This window comes from Monodon monoceros, unplaced genomic scaffold (genome assembly GCF_005190385.1).
Source record: "Monodon monoceros isolate NGI ecotype Baffin Bay Population unplaced genomic scaffold, NGI_Narwhal_1 Super_Scaffold_21, whole genome shotgun sequence".
Classification (NCBI taxonomy): domain Eukaryota; kingdom Metazoa; phylum Chordata; class Mammalia; order Artiodactyla; family Monodontidae; genus Monodon; species Monodon monoceros.
In genome coordinates, this window is record NW_021703778.1 from 25,167,572 (window position 1) to 25,192,572 (window position 25,001).

General features: G+C 46.4%; 1 protein-coding gene across 1 annotated transcript in view; it reads left to right on the plus strand.

The window, feature by feature from the left end:
- Nucleotides 1–6,815: 6,815 nt before the first annotated feature.
- Nucleotides 6,816–25,001, plus strand: part of IL2RA (interleukin 2 receptor subunit alpha) — a 43,120-nt gene continuing 24,934 nt past the window's right edge. Inside the window, exon 1 of the mRNA XM_029236148.1 lies at nt 6,816–7,072. Coding sequence (XP_029091981.1) covers nt 7,009–7,072 — 64 coding nt within the window. The 5' untranslated portion in view covers nt 6,816–7,008. The remainder of the gene's footprint in view (nt 7,073–25,001) is intronic.

Genomic DNA, 25,001 nt, shown 5'->3' on the forward strand with positions numbered 1-25,001 from the left:
AAGAATTTGTCTGAAGTTGCTTTAATAGATGCCAGTTATATTTTTATGGGTATGTATCTTTAAAAATAGCAGTTGGATACCCACGTGTGTTACACAGTGTGTTGGGTCACGTGAGTTCAGCTTCCTAGAGGCCCATAACTTGGCATGAAGATCTTTAATCTGAGGTCCTCAAAGTGACCGAGAGTCTCCTGAAACGGCCTCTGCCAAATGCCTGGGGATGTGCTGATGTACATTTCTTCCAAGGGAAGAAATCAGAGATTCCATCAGATTCTCAAAAGCCTAATCACCCCTCCCCCCACCAAAGATTAACCACCAGACTAGAGGGAAAAAAGGCGTAGGAATAGTGGATGGTAGAGTCAGTCTGTTACGGAACCAGGTTCATCTTACCCAACACAGCAAGACAAAAACGCTGGGACGCTGAGGTTTGAAGCAGAGAGGGATTATTCACAAGGCAGCCAGGCGAGGAGATGGAAAAACAAGTCTCAAATCCAGCTCCCCTAAGGCAAGGAGCCGGGGCATTTATGGGATGAAGACTAAAGGAGCAGGGTGATCTGAGGCGTAGGGAGCGTGGGGAAAGCTGATTGGGAAAAGGTGTGATGATGGTCGTTCTGCGCAGGCATAACTAAGCTACAGGCCTCTGCATGTTCAAAAGGTCACCACGTGGACACGTGCACCTGCCCAGTTGAAGGGTCAGTGGTCCTGTCTAGTCATAACCAGCTCAGCTTGAAATAGACACAGCTGACTCCAAACTCCTAAAAGACAACTTGGGCAAATATCTTATTGTTTAGGCTACATGCCACTTCAGGGACGTGCAAGTCTTAAAATGACCTTGATGAGTGAAGACGGGTGAAATGGATTTAACCCGGGGTTTCGAGGCTAAAGGATTAGAAAGTGACAGTCAAGTGTCTTTCCTTCTTAATCGTAAATCCACTAAGGGCAGCAGCTTTGCTCTATGGAGCCTCAGTACGAAATTATACAAAATTCACGACAGAATGGATCTGCTTTCTCCTCCTCTCCTCCCATCTCGGCCTTGACACTGTGCTGTCAAGATCAGGAGACAAGACTGAAAGTTCAGCTCAGTGCAAACTGTAAAAGATAACCAAGTTATTTGTCTTACATGAGTCCATCTTAGCGCCGAGAGACACCTGGTCTTCTTATTTTGTTAGAAAAATTCAGGGGACTTTGTGATATATTTTTAAAGCTTTTCATTAATATGAATGTAAATATTTCATCATTGCAATCCATTAAATACTTAAAGATATTTTTTCTGCTGCTGTACTAGTGGACTAGGTGTTGCTCAGCTACTTGAACTTCAGCAACGTCTTGGTTCAGAGGTCAAGACGTTTCTGTGAAACTTTAAAATAATATTAAGAAGAAACCTGGATTGAATAACATGTCAAACAATTGAATCATTTAGCTAGATTTAGTGTTTAGAGCCCTGCATTTTGAAAAGGTAAGGTAAAACATTTTTGGTTAGAAGCTCACAAAATGCTGGGGTTTTTTTCCATTTATGATGAGTAAGACTGAGGCTATTATGATGGTTGTTCTTACGGGATTTGAGAATGGATGAGTCCTTCCTGAGCAAGCCTGCTGCCCCAAGGAAATCACCAATACAGGAGCACGTGATGTTTGATCGGTCTACTGGGACCAATGATATTAGTCAGGGTAGGCTAAGCTGCTGTAACAAAAGACCCAACAAGAATGTGACTTGATGTACAAAAAAATCTACCACTTTCCTATATAGCAATTTGAGGTACATGTTCCAGGTCATAGGTAGCTGTGCTCCAGGCATTCAGAAACCCAGGTGAGGCGCCCAACTTCCACGATTACTCTGGTCACAGCATTCCAGCCAGCTGGAAAGAAGGGAAGCCAGGCAGAGGTGCTAAACATCACTTCCGCTAACATTTACTGGCAAGAACATCACCACAGAACCACACTTAGCTCCAGGAGGCTAGGGAATGTGTTCTAATCATTCACCCAAGACGAAGGGAAGGATGATTTGGGGGACCTGCTGGCCGTCTCCATCCCACCAACTGTCATGGTGTGGTTGTCAGCTTATTGGTCTCTAGTCTCTGTTCTGTAACTGGGGTTTTAATTTCATCATGTGTTTATGATATTATTCAGTTTAACGAATCCCCACATTTATATCATGTTGACTTGGCTCTGTGACTAAAAGAGTTTTAACACGGTTCTCCCAACGGGACTGACTTAAACAACACGTCCTAACATTTCAAAGTGAAAATGAAAAATTCCAACCTGAAATTTCTTAAAAATGGAGAAGTGAGCCTCCCAAGATAAAACAACTGATCATTTTTTTGAGCAGTGTGCAATTTCTACATTCCTCCTTTTTCCTCAGCATTCCAGTGCAGGATAAGATGTCAAATGTGAGCCTCTGATACGAGGCTCTAATTCAGCAACACCACTCATAAAAATTATAGTTATTTGGGCTTCCCTGGTGGTGCAGTGGTTGAGAGTCCGCCTGCCGACGCAGGGGACACGGCTGCGTGTCCCGGTCCGGGAAGATCCCACATGCCGTGGAGCGGCTGGGCCCGTGAGTCATGGCCGCTGAGCCTGTGCGTCCGGAGCCTGTGCTCCGCAGCGGGAGAGGCCACAACAGTGAGAGGCCCGCGTACCGCAAAAAAAAAAAAAATTATAGTTATTTGACTAAAAAGACCCCCCAGACAACTATAGCAAGAAAACCTCCAGTTGAACTAATATGAAACCCATCTGCTAATTGGCGGTGGGGGTGGGAATAAAGTTTCTAAATTATAAAAAAGACCCCCCAAATCACTATTTTTGTTTTCATAGTTTGTATATTATTTTTAATAATAAAAAATGTAAAATAAAAGATTTTTAATCTATTTTGCTATTATTTTGTTACTAATAAAATGGATTTAACTCTTCTAATTATTGTGAGGAGGGGTTGAGGGAGGTTCTGTTGTAAAGCAAAAAAAATTACAATTCAAGTTTTGATTATTTTACATAGCAGTGAATTAATCTGTGAGATTAATGTTTGCTACTTACTTCAGTCCAAATGTACCTTATAAGTCCTGGTTAATATTTCTTTGATCCTCAAAAATTTGTAAATATATATCATTAAATTTAATTTTACGTTAACTTCATAGAAGAAAAAGAAACTGATATAAAACTGAAGGTTTTGAGGACCTCCCTGGTGGCACAGTGGTTAAGAATCCGCCTGCCAATGCAGGGGACACGGGTTCGAGCCCTGATCCGGGAAGATGCCACATGCTGTGGAGCAACTAAACCCGTGCGCCACAACTACTGAGCCGGCGCTCTACAGCCCGCAAGCCACAACTACTGAAGCCCACGCACCACAACTACTGAAGGCTGCACGCCTAGAGCCCGTGCTCCGCAACAAGAGAAGCCACCGCAATGAGAAGCCCGCGCACCGCAACGAAGAGTAGCCCCTGCTTACCACAACTAGAGAAAGCCCGCACGCAGCAATAAAGACCCAACATAGTCAAAAATAAATAAATTTTTAAAAAATAATAAAAAAATAAAACTGAAGGTTTTAGTAAACTTTAGGTAACTGTTACTTTCCAAGAAGAAATATTAATTCCTAAGACCCTCTAGAGTTTAAAAACATATGAAGCACCTTAAAAGCTTGGAGGTCATTATGATTTGTTTGCTTCTTCATTGCACGTGTGCTCATTCTCTGAGCTTGGCTGGATTGCACATTTTGGCCTCATTTTCCTTTTACGGCTTTACTCTTGAAGTGTGGGCACTAACCGTCCTCTTCTCCTTCCCTTTCTGAATAATTCAGCTAAAGCTTTCTGGTGGAGCAAAGGAGGGGAGACAACTGTGTGTCCAGTGGGAGGTGACACTGTAGCCCAGAGTTGGGCGGCGGTCACAGCCCAAAGGGGGTGAGGACGGTGTCTTTATGGGGAGACCATCCAAGATGAGGAGTCAGGGTCCAAGCAGAGCGAAGCAACCCAGTGGGGGGAGTCAGAACCTGATCAGGTGGGGGGGGTCCACAAAGACAGGCAGATACACTAGTGTTATCGGAGTCCACGCGGGGGGAGGGGGCTGACACCTAGTGCTGGTGGCAAGGTTGTCAGAGCTCACACAAGGGGAGGAGGTCATTCCCAAGGGCAACGACTTGGGATGGGGATGCAGCACCCAAGCAGGGTCAGAAGGACATCCATGGGGGCGGGGGGGTGACCTGGTAAGAGCTGTCAGAGCCTGATCAGGCGAGGGGGCCATTCCCTCGGAGTCTGGGGGTGGGCTCAGAACAGGGATTCAGAGCCTGAGCAGGCAGAATAGGGTACCTGTGTGGGGAAGGGGATGGCGGCAGAGATGAGAGACTGGTAACATACAGGGGGACTGATCAAATGTAAACAGACAAGGGCTAACGAAGCCGATTTCCCACCATCAGGGAAGAGAGTTACCAACACATACAGAAAAGGAAAAAAACTAGAATTCAATCCTGTGGTGCTCAGGTGGAATTGGGATGTTGGGATGTATCAGTGTGAACTCATGGTTTCCAATATGTATAGATGGATAAAGAAATATAGATATAAAGGGTGTGTGTGTGTGTGTACATGCATGTATTCCTTACCTCTGTCCCTAGCTCTGTTCATTGGGGGAGCCTAGGAGTAGTGCCACCCCAATAGCAATGAGCATATCTTGGCATCAAAACACCATTTCCCTCTGAAGGAACCTGGACTCTTTGGATTAATGGCTGATTCCAGGGCTGGGACAGAGAAAGTACAAGATGAGCCTGGAAAAATCTCCTTATGCTCCCAAAGCAAAGAAGTACAGAAAGAATGATGGGGATGTGTCAAAAGGACACAGAAGCCACCTTGAATGGACTCACGGTGGACAAACAGGAGACAGTTTGAGCACTGAAATAAATGACAGCGCTAGATTATAACCCAGTGAAAAAGATAGAAAATCCTGAGTCTGTACACACAAATAAATGAATAACTTGAAAGTCTGATGTGTAACACGATGTTTACTTCTTATCACCAAGTCCTTATTTATTACAAAGAGGGTTAGGGTTAGGGTTATAGTGACTGTAAAGTGGGGGCCCCTGGGAGACACCACCTGGATCAAGGGATCAAAGTGAACATTGTCCATTCTGTATTTGGAACATCACAGTGGCAGCTACTCTTCCATGGTTTGTGGGGGGGAGTTATTTATATTATACTTCCAATTTTTCTGTAAGTTTATTTCAAAACTATACGATGATAACTGTAGCCAGGCAAAGTCTCCAGCTTAATAACAGGGACAGCCCGGCAGGTAACAGGAATTGCCGCACTCATCACATGGTTGAAATGTTTCCAGCAATGAGCGTAAGCCTAAAAGATAATCCTGTCACATTTCGATAAAGTATTTCACTCCCGGAAAGAGATCAGTTCATGCTTTTCTCTGCAAACTCTGGTACTTAATCTGGAAACCACTCTTGGTCCATGTGCAGCCTTTCAAAGCCCTTTTCAGAGATCATAATTACCTTTCTTAGAGAATATCAGAATGTTCTTAGAGAATTATCAACAACACATATTGGAACCATGAATTGCTTTGGCTTGCCTGGATGGTTCTTCCTTTTGTCAATACTTTCACTTGCTTTCTAATATCTTTTAAATTGTATTTTACTATAACTACATGATTACATGAATTTCCACTTAGCAAAACATAGTCAACCATTTCGTGAAAATCAGAAGATAGCTCTGATCTCTAACGGAAGGGACTTCCCTGGCAGTCCAGTGGCTAAGACTCTGCGCTCCCAATGCAGGGGGCCCAGGTTCGATCCCTAGTCAGGGAACTACATCCCACATGCTGCAACTAAGAGTTTGAATGCTGCAACTAAAGATCCCACACACGGCAACAAAAGTCCTGAGTACCCCCAACATCGAAAACCAAAGTCCACATTTTAGTAATGATCCTTGTTTTGGGTTTTTTTTTTCACAAGTTTATTTAGTTTTGGCTGCACTGGGTTTTCATTGATGCGCGCGGGCTTTCTCTAGTCGTCGCGAGCAGGGGTTACTCTTCATTGCGGTGCGCGGGCCTCTCATTGTGGTGGCTTCTCTTGTTGCGGAGCACGGGCTCTAGGCACGTGGGCTTCAGTAGTTGTGGTGCATGGACTTAGTTGCTCTGCGGCATGTGGGATCTTCCCGGACTAGGGCTCGAACACACTGTCCCCTGCATTGGCAGGCGGATTCTTAACCACTGCACCACCAGGGAAGTCCCCAGTAATGATCTTTTAAGAGAAAGACACATCTGGTGGCAAAACATCTTATAAAATGACAACTCACATGCAGGAACCCAGAGCATCATGGTGAAATAATTATGGCTAGTACTGATTATAAATCTTGGGAGAGTATTCATGAGTTCTGAGTATGGAGACCCCACCCGGATGCCCACTAGACTTTTTAAAGGGATCTGTGGTCAGACAGCTTTAGGAAATTCCCGTCCAGGACCAAGACTGCTCCCCCACACTCCTGGCATGACCTTGCCCCCCATCTTGTGTGGCACCTGCCCACTCCTCCGGGAGCTGCAAGTCTGGGGAAGGACCTCAGTTTCACAGTGACACCAGTTTATGAAACTCTAGCTGAGACCACTGCCAAGAAGTGCTTGCTCACCCTCCTTCAACGGCAGGGGGAATCTCCCTCCCCTTTTCAGGGGGACGCTGAAGAAAGGATTCATACACGAACCCCAATCTTCTCACCAACCCCGGCCCACACCTCCCAGAAACTGAACTTGAAAAAAAAAAAGCTGGTTAAAACCACTTCCTATATTTGAGACTAGAGAAGAGAGTGGTAGGCACAATTTCCTGACTGAACAAACCAGGCTAATACTTATATAGAGTAAGTGCTGACTGTCCTAGAGACGGATGGACCAGCGAGGATGACAACCTGGGCGGATTGATCCTTCCCCAGCCTCCCAGTGCGATGCCAGCAAGAGGCTGAAAGGAAACCCAGCATTCTGCAGAGAAGTACCTTTTCTTCCTGGCCCTCACATCGGCAGCTGATCCCAGGGGCCCGGAGGATGGAGCCAGGCTTGCTGATGTGGGGATTCTTCGTATTCATCGTTGTACCTGGCTGCGTGACAGGTAAGGGGTCACTGGTGTCCTCGGAGTCCTGGGAAGGCTAAGGATGTCGACTCTCCCCAGCCACAGAATCCGAGAGGCACCTAAGTAGAAAGTACGGGGAAGGGGGTTGAATCCTGGGTTCTACCCCTATGTCCACAGCCCACCGGGGGCCCGTTTTATGCCTCAATTATCGCCGACCTATAAAGAGAACTTGGAACGGTGGGCTCTCTGTCGCTCAAAGTCTTTGACGGCTGATTCTGGGAAGAATAGGGTGATGTGATATTTGAATGTTAGCATACTAATGAGCAGAGTCCTCAAGAACTTGGATTTTCCACTGAATTCAGTTTTCCACTGCACCCACAAAGCTGTAAGATAATACTAAGAATCCACTAGGAGTCTAAGACCAGGTGAATGTCTGGCAGACATTACTAACTCCCATATGAAACATTGGGATCATTTAACATCTCAGAAGAGTTAAACCTCAAGGATGTATACTTTGTTTTTTACTGTCTCGGGAAATAATACCTAGGAAGTTTCTTATATGTGTAACTTTATAGAAGTTTTAAAAAAATAAGCATATCACTTTCAGAACATTAATTCTTATGTTCTTATGTGTATATATGCATGTATGTATGTGTGTGGATATATACATATATATATATATGAAAGTTTTGAATTCCTTTCATCCTTTCAAAAGGGTTTGTCAGTTTTTTTTTTAAGCAATAAGAAACCACCAACTTCTACCTCAAACCTCCTTCTTAATTGAGTGTGAACTTTCTAATAACATCTTCCCTTGCTTATACAGGAAAACAGGTAAGATATCAGAGTCTATGATATTATATCCTTCGTTTCTAGATATATAATGATGCTAAGTGGCCACAGAAAGATATGTTAAGAAGTGAAACAGGATGATGCATAAGGAGTCTTTTTTGCTTGTTTAGGGGAAATGACCAAGTCACTGGGCTGTGAACTGACCCAGGTGTAGGATCTTCTTTACTTTAAAGTGAAAAGTGGGCGTGATTTTAGGAAGGTTCATAATGAGATTTCTACCTCCACAGGGTCTTTGCAAAGTGGGAGGTCAAGCCAGGCCAGAACAGAAAAGTCTTTACAGTTAATCATGCCTCGTCTCTGGGAAACACATTTCAAGTAAACGCGTGTTATTGCCAGCCAATGATGACTTATCTGAAGATTTGAATGGTCCTGCAGCAGCGAGGCCTCCTTCATATACTCGCATCTTCAAAAATCTATCCAATACGTCTTGTGCCCCTTTTCAACACTGTAGGAAATACTAAAATGAACAAGACATAGCCTCACTCCTTAAGAGACATATAACCTAGTAAGAGGAAGAAAGGCATAGCTATAATAACAGCAGTATGGGTGGAATGGGATAAGATCTAGGGGAGCAGGGGTATATCAGGGAAAGCTTCGTGAAAGCAGCAGCAAAAAGTGCCCTGAGGGGGCAGTGAATTTCCCTGAGTGGAGATTCCAGATAGAGAGGCCCACAGGAGCAAAGACACAACACAGCATCAGGGAACAGCCCCCAGCCTTGGACGTGGATGTGGGGTTGCTGGGGATTAAGACTGGAAAGGTAGGATGGCGTCAAATGAATGACCCAAGGCCTTCGTAACAAGTTTAAAAATTTAAACTTCATTTGGGAGTCAATAAAAGACTATTGGAAGTAAAAATGACCATTTATAGAGTACCTTCTATGTGCCAGACGTATAAGTCTTCTTTTCCTCTTCATAGCCCCTTTGCAAGGTGGATGTCACCAACCCATGAGATGAAGAAGACCTCAAAACTCAGAGGTCACACAGGCAGTGACAGAGCCAGGACTCAAGCCCAGTTTTCTCAGCCATGTGCTCTTTCTGGTCCCTGCAGACAGGGTCCGAGCTCTACAGAGATGATTCCGCAGAGAGAGTAGGTGCACAGACAGGGCGTGAAATGGTCCCATCCAGAGGCAAGTGAGGACTTGGTAGCTAAAGAGAATGATACGGGCTGAGTTTCTGGGATCCACATATGGCTTAGGAACCACTCCAGGGTGAGAAATAATCTCATCTCAGGCTTTTTCCTCCCAGGGGAACCCAGTCTTCAAATAAACAAATCTTCTTATTCCTCAGAAGGGAGAGGTTGCTAACGAAATCAATCAGGCTGTCAACAGATGCAATTTCTAGCTGATTCATAAGGCAGATTTTCAGTCTGAAAATTTCCAAAGCCACCATTTAAAATTGTGATGGGTGACAGGGGATGTATTAGTCAATGTGAGTGTTTTGAGTCTCTGTATTACTGGGTCCTGGGATGTGGTTGAAAAGAGAGTTCTCCTGATGTTGCCAACAGGCACGTTATTGAAGGTGCCTTTCTCAGCATTGTGGAAATTCTGAGAGTTTATCTATGCCTTGATCATCTTTCTTTCATTCTAGGAATTCTGTGATCAAATCTTCATGCCCTAGACTCAAAAAAAAAAAAAAAAACACAATGCGGAAACCCATTAAGATGATATTTTTGTCTAATTATCCCTTCTTGTAAAGATGACTGCCCACACTGGAATTTCCATCTTCACATGTATCATTAAAACACAAAATGTTTAACTCTTCATATTTAATCATTCAATTTCTCTAGATCCCAAGGTGTTATTACCACTGTTTCCTTGCTCATCTTTAAGATGTACTTTGGAGAAGATGTATATATATATATATATATATATATATATATACGGGTCTTTGATAAACTTAGGAAGTACCTCATGAAACAGTTGCTACTTTCTTTAAAAACAGCATGTCTTAAATAGGCAGTTCTGTTTATCACCCGTACATCTGCTCCTTTTGAGATCTGAGAGAATTAAGGCACCAAAAAGAGTTGACTTCACTGATGGACAGTCAGCTAGAGATGCTATAGAGGACAGCTGATGAGCTCTACAGCTCCTATCCTCAACTTCACTCATCCGAAGAGAAGACTTCTTAGCTTCTTTGGCTAAAGCCCTGAGTAGTCTGGAGGCTTCTGTGTTGTTTCTTGTTGAAGTCATTCCTATCATAGCGACAGTCACCCTTAAGTCAGGCTAGCCCTCAACGTGGTGGTCATTCAAGTTCATTTCCCGCTCCCTTCATTTCCAATGATCAGTAGAAACTGTAAAAATAAACAGAGTTCCTTTGGGAAGGGGGGCCATGTCACCTGAGGTCAGTGGATAGAAGAGTCAGGGATACTGAACTTCGCAGGGAACAGAAAGTGGTCCAAGGCACCTCCGAACGACCATCGTTGGAGGAGGTGAAGGGCGTGATTTTTGGCAAATTTCTATACCTCCCTGGGCCTCAGTTTCTCTGCAAAATGAAAAGGTTGATGGAGCTGATCCTGAGACTGACTTCTAGCTCTATCGCTCTATGTCAAGAATTCTGAACAGGAAATAAAATAAGCTCTGTCGAAAGGCCTTTTCAAGCCGGCGTACTTTTGGATGAAAAAGTTTCCAAACCGAAGACATATACAGCAGGGTCTGGGTTAAGAGACCTTTGCGGGCCCAAGTGCCGAGGCTGACGTATCATTGTAGGTTATTTCCAACTCCTGGAAGGTACCGCGCAGCACTCAGGCGAGGTTGTAAACGTCAAGGCAAAAACACTTCTCACTGCTGGGTGTGGCTCCTGCTATTCGCTTTTCGGGCATTTTTGCCCTCAAATGATTTCCTTGCTTCTCACAGGGGAGGTCTTACATGAGTGGGGACCTCCTTCTCTTTATCCGAGGCCATTCCCTATGAGAAAAGGAAAGAGGACCTTAATTCAATCGATTGTTTCAAAAAGCTATAAGCCCTGCATCCCTGAAAGTGGTCAAGGCTTTCCAGCCACGTCAGGGGAGCCACAGAGGGGCGCGTAGGCTGGCTGGGAAGATGGATGGGGCGGAATTCCAGTTGTTCTCTGCTGTCCTCCAGTCTCTATGTTTTAACTTCCCCTCCTAGAAAGTGAAACTAGGGATGTGTGTCTTTCATACTTTTCAAATGAAAGAGCACCCAGATGGCAAACCAGTAGATTCTTGGCTTTAGGTGAGGACCTTGGCTTTTGTTCATCATCTGATCCCCTGCCCCAGACTTTAGGTGGCAGTGAGAATCAGAAAAGGAAGGAGACTTGAGTGGAAAGGTGACAGAGGCTGGGTGGGGGATGCCGCTGAAAACGTAAAACTTTGGGAACTTCCCTGGTGGTGCAGTGGTTAAGACTCTGCACTTCCAACGCAGGGGTCACAGGTTCGATCCCTGGTCAGGGAACTAAGATCCCACATGCTGCATGGCAAGGCCAAAAAAAAAGGCAAAACTTTGAACTGTGGGTTTATTCGTGTCTGGTGAATGTCCAACAGCCAAACAGAGTGAAGAGTTCCTCTATCCTTTTCCTCTCCATTAACCCCTGGGCTCCCTTTCTCTGCAAGTGTTTAAGCAGAGTCTAAATGAAAATTTGTCAAAAGTGGTGTAGAGATTTCCCAAGCCAGGCAGGAATGGCCTCTGATCCCTTTGGACTTAGAACCTAGGATTCCTTCTCTCCAGGCTAACAATGTGTGTCACCTTGGTACCAGTCATGGCTCACCCAGGGGCCCTCTGAAGCCACTGGGGGTATCTAAACTTCCAGACACTCTCCTCTCTTGTTCTTCATCCAGGCAGGTATCAGGGGAAGAGAGATTGGAGACCCTTAACGAGCTTCCTCATCCCCTCTTTGGCCACCCTTTCTAGTAATTTCTTCAGGAAGTTCTGCTTCAGTGGAGTCAGCCGGTGCCCCAAGTCTTATCAAGGGGGCAAAAAAAATGGTCCATAGAACCTCACCACATAAAGACAGACCTCATTTGTCACTCCTATACATACATCCTGAATCTCCCAACAGGAAGAACAAAGTGATAGCAAGACTCCATCTGGCTTAATCTTTCTTGAGTGGTGAGTCCTTGAGCAAATTTGATGAGTGCTGTTAATTGTCTCCTTAGAAAACTGTACATATGCACAAAATTTTGAGGATAATATTTAGGGTTGTAGCCTCCCTATCAACCAGGGTCTCCAGGAAGGACCTCCAATGAGGTTCTTTAATATCTGAACAGCTATAGTTGTGAGCACAGAGGATGAGACACAGGAAGTTATGTTCCCTGGTAAGGGAACTATAGTTGGCTTGGCAAAAGCAACCTAAAAGGCCTGGGTGCCTAGACAAGATAGTAAGAAAAAGGTACCAAGGACACAAGGCAAGCAGGAAAAGTGAAGAGCCAGGACTAGAATCCAGGCTTCCCAAATTCCAGTCCAATATTCCCCTTAGGTCTTCACGTCGACTCTCAGTGACATCCATCCATCCATCTTTCCATCCATTGATCCATCCATCTTTCCATCCATCCATCCATCCATGCGTTAGGATTACCAAGATGGAAAAGGTCTTTGCTCTCAAACTGCTTCTGGCCTAAGACTGGAGATAAAACATCTGCTGAGCAACTCCCACCTTGAAGACTTGCCAATGGAGGCAGCAGTGTTTGCCAGTGAGTCAACAGCCATCACTGAATCCCTCCCCCTCTCAGGCTTTCAAATAAGTCACCCATTTAGGGGAAAACAATAATAGAATCATCTCTAGGTATTTTCCACTTTAAGATTACTCAGGAAGTTTTTGGCTGTTTGACTTGTTTGGAGGTTACTCTGGGATTTGCCTCCATCAGGGAGAAAACACAAGTCCAACTGGGAAATGTATTTAGAGCAGTGGTTCCTCGCACGAACTGCACATTACGTGTGCGTCTGGGAAACTTTAACAAATGATGCCCAAGCCTCACCCAAGACCAATTAAGACCAATTAGGTCAGACTCTCTGGGGATGAGAATTGACATAAGGATAACATTATTTTTAAGCTCCTCAAATGATTCAAGATGCGGTTAGGATTGAAATCCACAGAATAATGATTCCATGGTTGGTCCAATTCCATTGTTTTATTTCTATTCACTAGGAATAGGTGCCCTAGCACAGTATTTCCCAAAGTTTAATCTATTACAGATCACCTAGGGGCTTGTTGTGAGGCAGATTCTGACTCAGGATGTCAGGGATGGGGGCTGAGATTCTGGTTCAGGCTCCCTGTGAGGCCCATGTTGCTAATGCCCTAACCCCATTTTGAGTAGCAAGGCTGTCACAGGAGAGAAGAAATGTGTGCTGTGTCCACCCCACACAGAACTTGCAAGTAAAATGGGAAAACCAGTCTGGGAAAGACACAAGATCAAATATTACAAAGTGGTATGTAGCAAAGTTGACACATGCCACAGCGACCAAAGTAGGGTAAGGTGCTTCGCGGAGCGTTCAGAAAGGCTTCTTGGAGAAGGTGGCTCTAAGCTTGTGCTTGTGAATCTCAGAAGAGGCTGGAGGGTGGTGTTTCCTAATGATGTTGCTACAGTTGTATACGTGGGTCATGCTCCTTGAGTAACAACTGAAAATTGAGGTGTTAATGAGAGCAACGAAACAAATGACCCATATTTCAAATATTGGGTTGGCCAAAATGTTTGTTTGGGGTTTTCCGTAAGATGGTACGGAAAAATCCGAACGAACTTTTTCATATTTTGTGTTGGCTGCATGCAAGATGAGGCTCAAATGGCTAATGATGATCTGATAAAAACTAGTACTTTTGCTCCGACAAGAAGCACCTGTGTCCTCCTCCTCTCATTTTGATCCTCTAGTGTCTACACACCTTGTTGGGGTCTGGTAGACTTCATTCCCACAATGGGTCACTGAATCAGCAACACCAGGACCACATGACACCTCTGGGTAACAGTCAAGAAGTCCGGGGTCTTATTCCCCTACATCCAAATTGTGCCCCGACCTAGCCCTGGCCAACGGCACACCACAAGGCCAGAGCTCTGGGACCTCCATCCTGACCGCTCACGTGACACCTTGCCCCCACCCACCCTGGCCACGCGGCTTTCCATCAGCCACGGTGCCTGCACTCTGAACCCAGCGTCACGTACCCAGGAGGATTTCAGGCAGCAGAAACACTAAGGCACCAAAGTGTGGATGCCATGGGTGGGGGGTGACCAGAAGCTCACAAGGGAGCAAGTAAGGTGAACAGCCTGGGTCAGACTAGTCAGACCTGCTTCTTGGGTTGCTTTCCCCCCTTTTCCAATCATTCTGGATGCAGTGAAAGGCCAGGCTGGCATCAGGAGGCTAGGAACAGTTAAATAATTTTTCCCAAAAGAAGAAGAAAGAGAAGCAGGTTTCTAGAGAATAAAAAGTAAGTGCTAAGGAGGCGACTGGTTCCTTTAAAAGAAAGAGCGTGGAAAGCCCGCTGGTCTTCAGGAGGCCCTCTTGAGAGAGAAAGCTGAGTGGTGGGCGAAGCTGTGAACTGGAGAACAGACGGCTAGCTGGGGCAGGCCTGGCACAAACACTGATCCCAGTACCCACTTTTTCTTTTGAGGCTTATTTGCCTTCAGCCTTGTTGCAGGAAACTTTTTTTTTTTTTGGCTATGCCGCGTGGCTTGTGGAATCTTCGTTCCCCGACCCGGGACTGAACCCGGGGCCACGGCAGCGAAGGTACCGAGTCCTAACCACTGGACCACCAGGGAACTCCCCAAGAAACATTTTAAACACGAATGATAATAACAAGAGCTAATATTCACAGCCTACATGCTCTCTTACAGGCATTATGTGAAAACGTAGTGTTCCTTCCAATAATCCTGAAAATCAGGTCGGCCTTGCTCTCACCCCCATTTTGCATCTGGTAAACTGAGGCTCACAAAAGTAAGTTAGCCCATGGAACACAACCGGGGTGGGAAGCGAGGATGTGAACCAGGCTGGAGTGGTGCAGAGCCCTCGTTCTTGATGATTCTCCTGAACCCACGTTAGTAAACAAGTTTACTTTCACTTTTTTAAAAGTGGAAGACAGTCCGCTCTGAAGAGGTCCCGCTGCTGCTGCGGTTGTGCGTAAGTGAACGAGCCTGTTCCTACAGACTCCGACCCCAGATGCCCAGCAGCGATCCCTCCATCTCCTCTAGGAGCTGACCTCTTCAGGCACACAGAGCCCCTGCAGACTTAAATTCTCTGAATCCCGCTCTCCCCCTCCTTCTATGCCCCAAACAGCAGCTCGGGGTGTCTTTCCTGCATTTGACTGTGCTTGAAAGAAAGCACTCGAGTCGAGCCACGTCTGCCCCAGACGCCCACGAAACAGAGGAAATTCTGAGCACCTCTGGGCATGAGTCAACCCCACCACGTTCAGGAATCTCTGCCCACAGAATCACCCACTCTTTTCTGGTTGGGCCCAAAATAGATACCTCCTTCAGAAGTCTTGCTGCTTTTTGTATCCTCAGCAATAAGAAAACAAAGGTGAGGATAGGTGTGCCTCTGAGGCATGATGGTGGGAATCTTCTCTGCTGTGAAGTTTTTCAGAGTGAAAACAGTGCTGCCAAGGTAGACAGACAGGATGGGTGTGACAGGTGGAGGAGGGACACAGGAGGATGGATGGGGACAGTCTCGCCTGTGGCATCACCTTCAGGCACTGCTTCATTCCTTTGTTGATTCATTCATTCGGCAAATATTTATTGAGCAACTACTATGTGTCAGATACAGGGTTAGGAGATGAATGTAAACCAGTCCTTGGCCTCCAGGAACACACCATCCAGCAGGAGAGAAATATATCGCACAGATAATGCCAACACAAGCTGAGATCTAAAATGCAAATACAAAGAAAGAGTGGATGGAACACACAGACAAATGTTTGTTCTTATACGAGTCCCTCTACCTCTTTTTTTTTTTTTAATTAATTAATTAATTTATTTATTTTCGGCTGTGTTGGGTCTTCGTTTCTGTGCGAGGGCTTTCTCTAGTTGCGACGAGCGGGGGCCACTCTTCATCGCGGTGCGCGGGCCTCTCGCTGTCGCGGCCTTCTCTTGTTGCAGAGCACAGGCTCCAGACGCGCAGGCTCAGTAGCTGTGGCGCACGGGCTTAGTTGCTCCGCGGCACGTGGGATCTTCCCAGACCAGGGCTCGAACCCGTGACCTCAGCATTGGCAGGCAGATTCTCAACCACTGCACCACCAGGGAAGCCCTCCCCGTACCTATTGAATCAAGAACTGCCTCACCTTTACACTAACATTTGGGACAGAAAGGAGGGCTGAGAGCATTACTTGGTCATTTTCAACTACTGAAGTTATTAAAATCAAACACCACAGATTTTGAATTTATAACAACATAGAGGATGTGCGGAAGCTTTCTTTTGCTCGAGAAAGTCCCTGACCGAGAAAGTGGGAACATTTCAGGTGGGAGTAGTTACATTCCTTGAAGAAGAAACTAATGGCTCCCACAGCCCCCAGGTATTGCAGAAGTACCATTTATACACAGTGCTGACCGATGGCACGTCCTCAGCGGAGTGTGAACCACTCCCCAATTCTAAACGCCCAGGAAGGACCTTCCTCTCCAAGGAAGAGATGAAGGGAACCTAGTCAGTCCGGTTACCTTATGTGCTTAAAAGCAAAGCAACAGTGTTTCTTTAAAACATATATATATATAGTATGTGTTTATATGTATACATGTTTGTGTATGTATACACATACATATATATACTATGTATATATACATATATGTGTATATATGTACGTGTGTGTATATATACACACACGTGTATATAATATGTGTATATATGTGTGTGTGTGGATAACTACATGTACATAGTTTCATGAAATGAGGTCCTTGGAGCAATTTGGCTCATCTCCTCAGAGAAAGATCGTGATACCAAATAAAGGGCAGAGGAATCATTTCTAAGAGTTTTGCTTGAAATCCCCGAAGGCTAAGTTGACGTCAGCTTCTTCCTGCCTCGGGGCTCTGTGAGTTTCCCGGGAGTTTCGGGGGAGGCTGCGCATCTGGCATCTTTCCTGGTTGCGGCCGGGGCTGTCACGGGGTCCCCGGCTGATGAAACCTGCCAGAGCCTGCACACCCAGCTGAATGTGGTATCCGTTTCCGGTCCCTGTGGTGGTGACACCTCTGTTCAGAGCCTGATTTAGAATAAAAGGATCTTTGTGAAGAGAAAACTCCTTATTTTAAGTGGAAAGCAAAACAAACAACTACAAAAAAAAAAATTACAAACCCCAAAACCTTTTAAAAGTAAAAGGGCAGTTTCCGCTGACACCCTGCTGACACCCAGGAGAGCACTGGGTACCGCAAAGGGTGAGCGTTTCGGCTCTGATGTGCAAATGGGTCGTTGTTTATCTCACTTTTGGCTTTCAACGCCTTTCACTGGCCATCAAGTTTCACTTTCCCTCTTCCCAGGGCTTCGTTAACCTCACTCCTCTAGCCTGAGTTTGCAGTGGGCTTGTGCAGAGGGTCTGCGAGCAGAGCTGTCAGGACACCTCAGCCTCCCGCCCTCCTCCTCCTGGGAGAGTAAGTGTGTGCGCTGCACCTGTTACCTCACAGAAGCCTCACAATGACCCTGTGAGTCAGGTACCACCATGATCATTCCCATTTTACAGATGAGGAGACTGAAGTTGTGAAGCAGTCATTCCTGCGCCCAAGAAAGTGATGGAGGTGGGCTACCGGCTCCATCCCTGTACAAAGGAAGCACATAGTCAACGGGTCTCATTAACTCCCCTGGGCTTCTTAGGGTAAGCCTTCCAGGTCTCATTTTAAGTCACTCTTTGATCCATCCCCAAATTAATTCTCCTGAAAACAACTTTCGTGATGCCTTTCCCCAGATCAAAGAGCTCAAATCATTCCCCGCTGCCTGTGGGGCACACTTCCTCTGCCTGGCATCCCATATTCTTTCTGACCTGGACCATCTGCATGTCTTCTGCACATCAGGCCCCCCAGCTCCAGGCACCCCAGCCCGCAGGTCTCCTATTCTGCAACCGTAGCTTCCTCACCTATGATTTCAAAGCCTAGGGGCATCCTCGCCTCTTATAATCCTCCGTGTCTCGTCGGCCTATTTGGAATTCTTCCCAACTGGAAAGCATCTTGGGAGAGCAGAAAGGGCTCATGAACTTGGGATTCTGCAGGCTTGGATTCAGATCCTGGTTTGGACTTGTGTGACTCTACTTTCCTTTAAAACAGTCGCTGGGTACCATTCTCTGCAGGCTCCAGCAGGGTGGGGGCATCTGATGGACACGGTGTGGCAAGCACTGTGTAAAGAAATGGCGGGTAGCTTGGGAGTGCAGCGGAATGCCCAAAACCAAAGAGACAGGTCCAGGAGGCTTCCCAGAGAAATGTGACAGCAAGGGAGGCCTGCAGGACAAGCAGAAGTCGAGAAGGTGGAAGCGAAGTCGTGAGCAAGGTTAACGACAAAAGACAGAGCATAGTCCACCAGGCTGGAGAGCTCAGGCGGGGGCAGAGGTGGAGGCTGTTGAGGCTGGGCTGTGAGCTATGTCATGGAGCCTTGCCAAGTACAGGGGCTTCGACTGTATCCTGGGAGGAATGGGTACCACAGAGCGGCATGGGCAAGGGAAGGATGCAGTCTGGGCTTTAGAGCACTGGCTCTGGCATCCGTGCGTATGACGGCAGGCGGGACAGGGGGAGGGGGTGCAGCCCCGGAGGGCGCTGAGTGACCTAGTGGGGAGCTGGTCATGGGCAGGTTCTTCTAACCTCCATGGGCTTCAGTTGCTGTGGGTATAAAGTGGGATGCGGCGGCCTGCCTACAGTAACCAGGATATAGTAGGTGCTCAGTAAACATGGCTTGCTGGGCTTCCAATCTGCACAGCTAAGGCCCAGAGCACCTCTCCACAGGGCTGTCTCACAGACTTCTCAAACTCAGTACGGCCAGAGCTGTGGCCCCAGGCCTGGTCTTCCTCCTCTATTTCCCATTTTAGTGAAAGACACTACTATCCACCCAGCTGCCCAGGAACCCTGGGCAAAATCCTTATTCCTTTCCCTTGGCTGGCACTCCCTATGAAGCTCCAGTCCCTGTAGAGTCCAGCCCGAATGATCTCTGCACGTTAGCACCTAGCATCTGCTCTTCAAGCTCCAGCACCCACCCCACCCCAAGATGCCCACAATGGCCTTCCCACCACGCGGGACACATGTGGGACGGGGTGGGGGACGGTCAGAGCATACAGTGGCCACACGAACAGGATGCAGCCAAGACACAGGGAGGAAACTGTGGGCGAACGGGGTCATGTGAGGCAGCGGATCCAAACGCTGGCCTCACACCGACCAGCTGTGCGACTCCGCGAAGGTCACTGACCCTGTCGGGGCCTCACCGCCATCGTGTATGACACAGAGCCAGTAAGAATGACTATGTAATAATTAATCATATTTAAATGTTTCTTATTTATAACTATATTAATCATACTGTACTACTTTGTATATCAATTTATTATACATTTAATATTTTAATTATAATAATGTACTATATAATAATCATTGTATTAATTGTCATGAATATTCCTAACAGCCTACTTCATAGGGGGCTGTGAGGACCAGAGAGGTCCATATATGTACCCCGATCAGTGCCCGGTGTGCAATGTCTCACACACCTTGGACAGAGTGGGCACTGTCTAAGCATGCGAGGAGATGGATAGGGAGGGTCTCTAAGCCCCTTTCTGTCCCGACATTCTATGGCTTAATAAACACCCTATAGCGGAGTGAAAAGTCATCCCTTCAGCCCTGTGCTGACCGAGCCATTCAGCCCCCCAGCGGCCGGCAAGCTCCCCTACCTGCATCCGGTCCATTTGTAAGCAGGACTGAAGGTATCAGTTCACACTACGGAAGGAAGTCTATCTAGTTCACGCTACAATTACCACATCCTTGGCGAGTCCCATCTGTCCTTTTCAGCGCAAAGCAATGCCCAGTGAGTCATGGGAACAGGTCTTAAGTGCCCATGCCCTTGGAAAGCGCTGCCACCTGGGGTTTAAATTCTATAAGAAGCCCGACACAAATGCCCCTTGCTGGACCATCACCTGTGGTCGTCAAGCCTGAGGTGTCTGTTGAAAGGAACAGCACCCACCTACGGCACCGAGCAGAGGGCCGGATTTCGGTGCTACCTAAGAATTTAGGGAAGGCAGGAATGGTGCAGAGCTGGCCCTTTAAAGGGCGCTCTGGGGAACACGGAGCCTGTTTCCTTCAGTGCCGGCTGAGGGAGGACAGCCCAGGCTGAGTCCACAGACTGAATTCATCAAAAGCCTTTCAGCTGAGGCTGCTTTTCTGAGGCCAGTCCCCGGAGTACCGGGGAGGGCTTTGGGTCTCATTTAATGGACGATATTAACATAACCTCTTCCCGACCCTGTGTCACCCACCCCATCATCCGCCCACTCTGACACATCCTCATCCTTCTTCTGTTTATGGGGCAGCGCCTGCCGACATGCAGATTTGGGAAATACGTTCAGGCTGCTGTTTGTCTACCCTGAACCTGACTTAGGCGAGTCACAGTGGACAAGCAGATCAGGGCTGCCCCCAAAGCACCAAGAACCCCAGAACCTTAATCAGCACCTTCCCCTCCGGGCAGTCTGTGGCCTCCATTTCCATGTCTGGATTGACATTCTCCATGCAAGGGTCTGATCCCCAACCAAAACACACGGTGATGTCTTAGTCCGTGCAGGCTGCTCTAACAGAATACCAAAGCCTTGGGGGGCTCAGAACAACAGAACTTCATTCCTCACTTATTCCTGGAGGCTGGGATCTGAGATCAGGGGGCCGGCGTGGTGGGGTTTGGGGGAGGGCCGTTGTGTCCCCACATGGTGGGAAGCAGAGAGGATGCCGGCTCTCTCATGACTCCTACAGGGGCACAAACTCACCCCTGAGGCTCCACCCTCATGGCCTCATCTCACCTCAAGGCCCCACCTTCTAACACCATCACGCTGGACAGTAAGGATTCGGCATACGAATTTGGGGGGGCAGGGGGGCCTCAAACATTGAATCCAAACAGCACACACGTGTGTCTTGTTTAAAACTGAGTGTGATTCTTGAGAGCAGGCGTGAAGAAGAGTGTCCCAGAGTTAGGGGGATGGCGGGCATCCCCGGGAGGTGGAGTGGAGGCGGCAGGTGTGGGTTCCTGCTGGCAACACCTGAGCCGGGTCCTCCCAGGCTCTGTACACATGGATTTGGGGTGCCTGCCACACTTAGGGTCCGTGTCAGCGTGGCCAGCTGCTGTTAGAGACCTGAATGGGTGGGACAGTGGGTGGGATTCACCAGCGTAGCACATTTCTACTAAAAACATTATTTCGTCCCAAGAAATGGGTTTCAAAGATTTGAAGGAAAACTGCTTTTCGATTTCAGAGAAAAAACACGGGTGTATTTCCATCCCCCTTGTTTTTCTTATCTGACAACCTTTAATTTTCATCAGGTTGACATTCTGCAGTAAACTTGTGGTTAACCCTTTCAAGTACAGAAGTTCGTTATCAGCTAAGGCTCCCAGGGGCAAAACACAACCACCCCCAAAATTTCATTCACAGAAGCATTTGAGACCCCGAAACATGAGAGCTTTGATTCAGGGACAGCTTCTGGGAGGAATATTGTCGGTTCTCAGTCTCCTTTTTTCCCTTCCAAGGGAAAGGGAAAATAACTGGATTCCCACCCATCTCCCCCACCTTCTTTTTTCTTGGTAATAAGTGTTGATTAAGGAAGAAGATGTTCTCCAGAAGGATCTTACCCCATGAGTCACTCATTCTTGGGTAGTGGAAATTCTGACTCTTTGGCCTGGGAGGCCCAGCCGGGTCTCAGAAACTGTGGGTCAGACAGACACACACAGAACTCACAGATGAAGGATGCCAATTACTGCAGAATGAGCCCAGTTGCACTGAGATCTTCCCCTTCAGAGTACACAGCCTCCCCTCTTATTCTTACCCAGGGAATCAGACACCTTTTCTTTGATGCCATTAAATTGCCTTAACCCGTCCCCCCAGCCCTGAGCACAAACAAACTTGGCTCTGCCACGTTCCCCTCAGCATTTATGCTGAACAAAGATGGATATGTGTCTGAATTAACTGATAAATAGACCATAATATCGACGCAATTGCCAATACACGCAAGCGTTCATTCAGTGCCTACGGCTGCCCACGTTGAAGAAACAGTTTAAATAAATAGTAGGTGACATGGACAGCCAACAACAACCAGAAATGACTGGAAGTTTTCAAATTAAACCATGGGGAGCTAGTCGGCAGTGATCAGGAAGTTGACCATGTTTTATTAGATGTGAAGGCCATTGTGAATATAGGTGAGAGGAAGGAAACGAGTGCAGAATTCTCATAAATTGTCCTTAGAAGATGACGTCAAAAGAAACTCCATTTCCTTGCTCTGACACAATCAAGCTTTAAGTAATTAACATTTTAGATAATTTTTTTTCCAACTCACGAAGGAACCTTACATATTTTACCATTTGGTCCTAAAAACAACACTGCTCGAGAGATAATAATAGCAACAATCAAGGCTTGTGGGACATTTTACAGATATCAAGGTCCTTTCACTTACATTATTTCCACAGATACACTTCTGTCATTCACACCCTTGCCATTCACACTCCAGCAAACATTCCACTTATAGTCCCCTGAACCTGGCATTCCCCCTGCCAGGGTGACGTATTCTGCTTAACCTGCCAGGTGAACCCTGTTCACCCTTCAAACGAGGTACAGCCAGGAGCAGCCTTCCTCCTTACCTGGCTCACAGGCCAGGAAGGATTCCACCCCCCCATCAGGGGCACCATGCCAGGAGGCCCAGAAAACCAATCAGCATGGCAAAGGCAGTGACCTGGAGTATCTAAGAAGCTCCTATGGTCACAAGCTCCTTAATGGCTCTGAGGAATCTGCCATCTGCTATTTGATTGGCAGACTCAGTCCCCAAAGCAAAGCAAGGAAATGCTGTCAATCCCTCCCGACAGGAGGGAGTCCGGTGTTTGACAAACCCACTTCCCAGATTAAAGGAAAAAGAGGGGGGGGCAGTTGTGGTACCCAGCGGTGAATCACGGAGGCAGAGAATACCTCACCTGCAGGCATTTACCGTGACACTAGCGCATCAGCTCTGTGCTCTGGGACCCTAGGATGCTTGGCTTGACGATATTTTAAAAGACATATCGGAGGCGGGGAGACACGGGAGGTGGAGGGAAAGGATAAGATGCTACTGCTCTGGCGGGTCTGCAGCTGGGAGGGCTGCAGGAGAGTGGTGAACGTTACAGAAGAGAGGGGGCGTATGCGAGGCTCCCGCAGAGGTCTAAGCAAGGACTCTTGAGAAGGGTTTGGACCTGATGGCAAAGGAAAGTGGAATTTAAGGGAGATGCTGAAGTGTCACATCACAGGAATGTCAGGGTCACCAAGAGAAACAAGGACAAGAAAAGGAACAGAGGATTGTTTGTGTGTTTGTTTTTAACTTTTTTTTATGTATAAAGTTTTTATTTTGTGATTTCCTCAGGATACATTTCCAGATATAGGATGCATGGGTAAAAGACTGTGAAGATTTTGATAACTGTGTATTGAAGGTCTGTATTGTAATGGTTAAGATGTTGGGCTTTGGAGTTTAGAATGAGCTGGGTTCAAATTCTAGTTCTGCTTGATCTTGGACCAGCTACTGTAAATCTGTGTTTTTAACTTTTTATTTTGAGATAATTATAGACTCACATGCAGTTGTAAATAATAATATCGAGAGATCCAATAAAGCCTTCATTCAATTTACCTCCAAATTATAGCATGATATCACAACCAGGAAATTGACCTTGCTACAATCCATCAGTCTTACTCAGATCTCACCAATTTTATATGCTCTCATCCGTGCATGTGTGTCTTTGGTTCTACACAACTGTCCCACATGTGTAGATTCATGTGACCATCACCAGAGCCAAGATACACAGCAGTTCTCTTCACAAGGATCCTTCCCGCTGCCCTATCATGGCCACAGCCACAGGCCTCCTTCCTCCCTAATCCCTGGCAGACACTAAGCTGCTCTCCATCTCTATAATTTTGTCATTTTTAAGACTGCAAAATAAATGGAATCACACAATATGTAACCTTTAAAACTGGCTTTTTCCACTCAACTTAATTCCCTTTCTGCACGTAATTCTCTTATGATCCATCTTTCTGCACATAATTCCCTTGAGATCCACCTTTCTGCACACAATTCCCTTGTGATCCATCTTTCTGCATTCCTTAGCTGGCATTATCCTGTAAAAAAAAAGTGTTTCTTCCCTACCCACCCCATGCCACACTTCTTTAGTATCACTCTTGATTGCTCTCTTTTAAAATATTTCATTATTTTATTACTCCCACCATTGATTCTCTTGGGTTTACTAGACACACTACCGTATAATCTGCAAGCAGAGATAGCTTTATTTCTTTTCTTTCCAGTTTTTATGCCCCTACATTCTTTCATCTGATTGAATTGACTAAAACCCCAATGGCAATGCTAAGTAGAAGAAGAAATAGTATCTTCACCTAGAAGTTTTGAACAGAGTTGAAGTACCAGAGGATGGCCAGATGGAAAGGCGGAAGGCATTCTGTCTAGACTAGAGCTCAGGGCTAGAGGTAGGAATTTAGAAGAGGCAGTACAGCATCCTGTCAAGACCATGGCTCGGAAGCCTAGATGAGCCTCCAGCTCCATCCCTGTGGGTCCTCTAGCTGGGCGACCTCGCTGGGTGACCTCAGGCAATTCTCCAAACCTCGTTGTGCCTTGATGTCTCATTTGTAAAATGGCAGAAATCATGATAATGTCCGCTTCATAGTACAGTTGTCAGGATCAGATTAGTTCATATGTGTGAGGGCTTGTTACTGTTACTTAAAAATGAATTAATAGAAATTGAGCTATTTGTAATGAGGTGGATGGACCTAGAGTCTGTCATACAGAGTGAAGTAAGTCAGAAAGAGAAAAACAAATACCGTATGCTAACACATATATATGGAATTTAAGAAAAAAAAATGTCATAAAGAACCTAGGGGTAAGACAGGAATAAAGACACAGACCTACTAGAGAATGGACTTGAGGATATGGGGAGGGGGAAGGGTAAGCTGTGACAAAGCGAGAGAGTGGCATGGACATATATACACTACCTTACGTTTGGTAGTGTATATATGTCCATGCCTCTCTCTCG